The sequence below is a fragment of the Stegastes partitus genome, unplaced genomic scaffold (genome assembly GCF_000690725.1).
Source record: "Stegastes partitus isolate 25-593 unplaced genomic scaffold, Stegastes_partitus-1.0.2 Scaffold562, whole genome shotgun sequence".
In the NCBI taxonomy this organism is placed as follows: domain Eukaryota; kingdom Metazoa; phylum Chordata; class Actinopteri; family Pomacentridae; genus Stegastes; species Stegastes partitus.
The window spans coordinates 32,224-34,283 of record NW_007578293.1 but is presented as its reverse complement, the minus strand read 5'-3'; the positions used below and the strand labels follow the sequence as shown (position 1 = coordinate 34,283).

The following is a 2,060-nucleotide window of genomic DNA, read 5'->3' as shown; positions in this document are numbered from 1 at the left end:
AGTCCATTAAAGTGATCAATCTGGACCCTCCTCTGTGGACTTGAAGGACCTGGACCTCTGGAACATTCACAGTCTGAAGGTAGAACTCTGGTCAGTAGATGAAGGTTCTGCAGACACAGAACCAGATGTTCTGAGGAGGAACTTTATTCAGATTTTTTTCTGCATAATGGCCTGACTGGGAAACAAACACATCTGTCTGCAGCCTCTGTTGAATTCCTGCAGCTCGCTCGTTCAGCCTGATCACTCGTTAAAGACCTGAAACGCCGGCGCTCTGATCGGTGCGTCCGCTGTGTGGAAACGCCGCCGCAGATGTGTGTTCCTGTTTACTCTGAGCGGGAGGTAATTGAGGAAGTCTGGCTCTCTCTTCAGGAGCTCTCTGCTGCTCGGCGGGAGTCGTGTCGCTACCGAAGCAAACACTTCACATCCCTGCCTGTTTATCTGCCCGTCCTCGCATGCCTCCCTTCCTTCTTCTCACGCTGGAGGGAAGGATCTGCTTCTCGGCCTCGCCCTGCAAGAGCTGCAACAAAAGAGGCAACCCGGCTGCCTTCTCCCGCTACATCCATCCACACGTCAGCATGCAAACGGCTTCCTCCCCGCACCTGCCGACGCTCACCTGGAACTGGCCGGTGTAGTCGTCGTCCGTGGTTCCCTCCCTGCCCTCCTTCAGCGCGATCAGGGTGAAGCCTCGGAAGTACGAGGGGCTGGTGGCCAGGAGGTCGACTGCAGGAAGGAGGACAGAAACAAAAGGGCCTCAAGAAACATGAAATCATCTCCTGGAAACTCAAAGAAAGAAGAGACTCTAAATCAGACCAGAAGAGTCTGGGAGATGCTGTTCACCCCATTAAACCCCAGAACAGCTTTATCAGCCTTTCTAATACTTCTTCTTCTTGTCCCTCGGCCGTGTCCTTCACAGGTCCCTGGATTTAGCCACAGATTGCTAAAATGTGGAAAAAATAAAATAAATAAAGCCCTCAGCGGGGAGACTTTAAGACAAGGTGACTCTGGATTGTTTCTGCATCAAAACTGCATCGAGCCAAGTCTCATTACTGTGAAACCCTCCCGCCGGAGTCATCAGCGTTTTCATTAATTAACCTCACATTTAAAAACAACAAAAAGAAGAAGAGTTGTATTCAGAGTTGGAAACTGCTGAGTGCTCTTTTTTTACACTCATCAGGAGTCTGTGTGAGTCTTTTTCTCTCTTAATCCACGAGGCAGGTTCGACGCTGTGGATGTGTAGGGGTCAGCCTAATTGGAGCCAGATCCAGGGAGTGTGTTGCATGTTAGTGTGTGCAGGAAGAGCAGAGGAAGTGAATATAGGTCAGACATGAGAGCACCAAGTCGCCTTATCAAGCCAGGAGCCACAGGGACCAGGCTGGGCTGGAAATCCTGCTGCAGGCTGCTCAAATGTGTGATCCTCGAGGTTTGTAATGTGAGCAGGAGCACGGTGGTGACCCATGCTCGTGGTTCTGCTCAGAAAACACACAGAAATAAGAGGATTTTTTAAGTTTTACAACTTGCTAAACTGCCCACTTGGTCTAATTTGGTGCATTTACGCACCGGCTGCGCAAATGGAGCGTAAAAAAAAAAAAAGAGCCCACCTCTGTAGGTGCTGCCCGGCTGGTAGCTCTCCGGGTCTCCCTCCACTCGGAGCCGGAACTCGTGGTGCCCATCCCTCCGGGTCCCCTGGGTCTGCGCCCGGAGGATTCGCCCGCAGTACCCGTCCGCCCTGCCTCCGGACGGCTCCTCCACGAAGGCGACGGCGTTGCACACGAAACTCGACGCGAAATAGTACTGCAGGAGCAGCAGATGCAGATACGTTCCCATGTCGGAGCTGCAGCCCGGAGATGAAGTGTGCGGTGGCGGTTCAACCAAAAAACCAGAAAAAATCAAATAAAAGAAGAAGAGGAAGAAGAGAGAAACCCAGCGGGAGGAACGGAGCGAACACAGCGGACCGAGGCTCAGTTCCTGCTCCCTCCCACAGGAACTCCCACCGAAGCGTCACCGTCACAGCGAAAGGTGAAGACAAGGAGACGAGGAGTCCATCCCGAAGTGGAGAGAGC

At 52.5% G+C, this 2,060-nt stretch overlaps 1 protein-coding gene across 1 annotated transcript in view; it reads right to left on the bottom strand.

Annotated features, from left to right (window-relative positions):
* Nucleotides 1–1,824, bottom strand: part of LOC103362205 (spondin-1) — a 137,437-nt gene extending 135,613 nt beyond the window's left edge. The window contains exons 1-2 of the mRNA XM_008288496.1: nucleotides 1,599–1,824; nucleotides 614–720 (exon numbers count right to left, since the gene is read on the bottom strand). Of these exons, the coding sequence (XP_008286718.1) occupies nucleotides 614–720; nucleotides 1,599–1,824 (333 nt within the window). The remainder of the gene's footprint in view (nucleotides 1–613; nucleotides 721–1,598) is intronic.
* Between the last annotated feature and the right edge of the window lie 236 nt (nucleotides 1,825–2,060).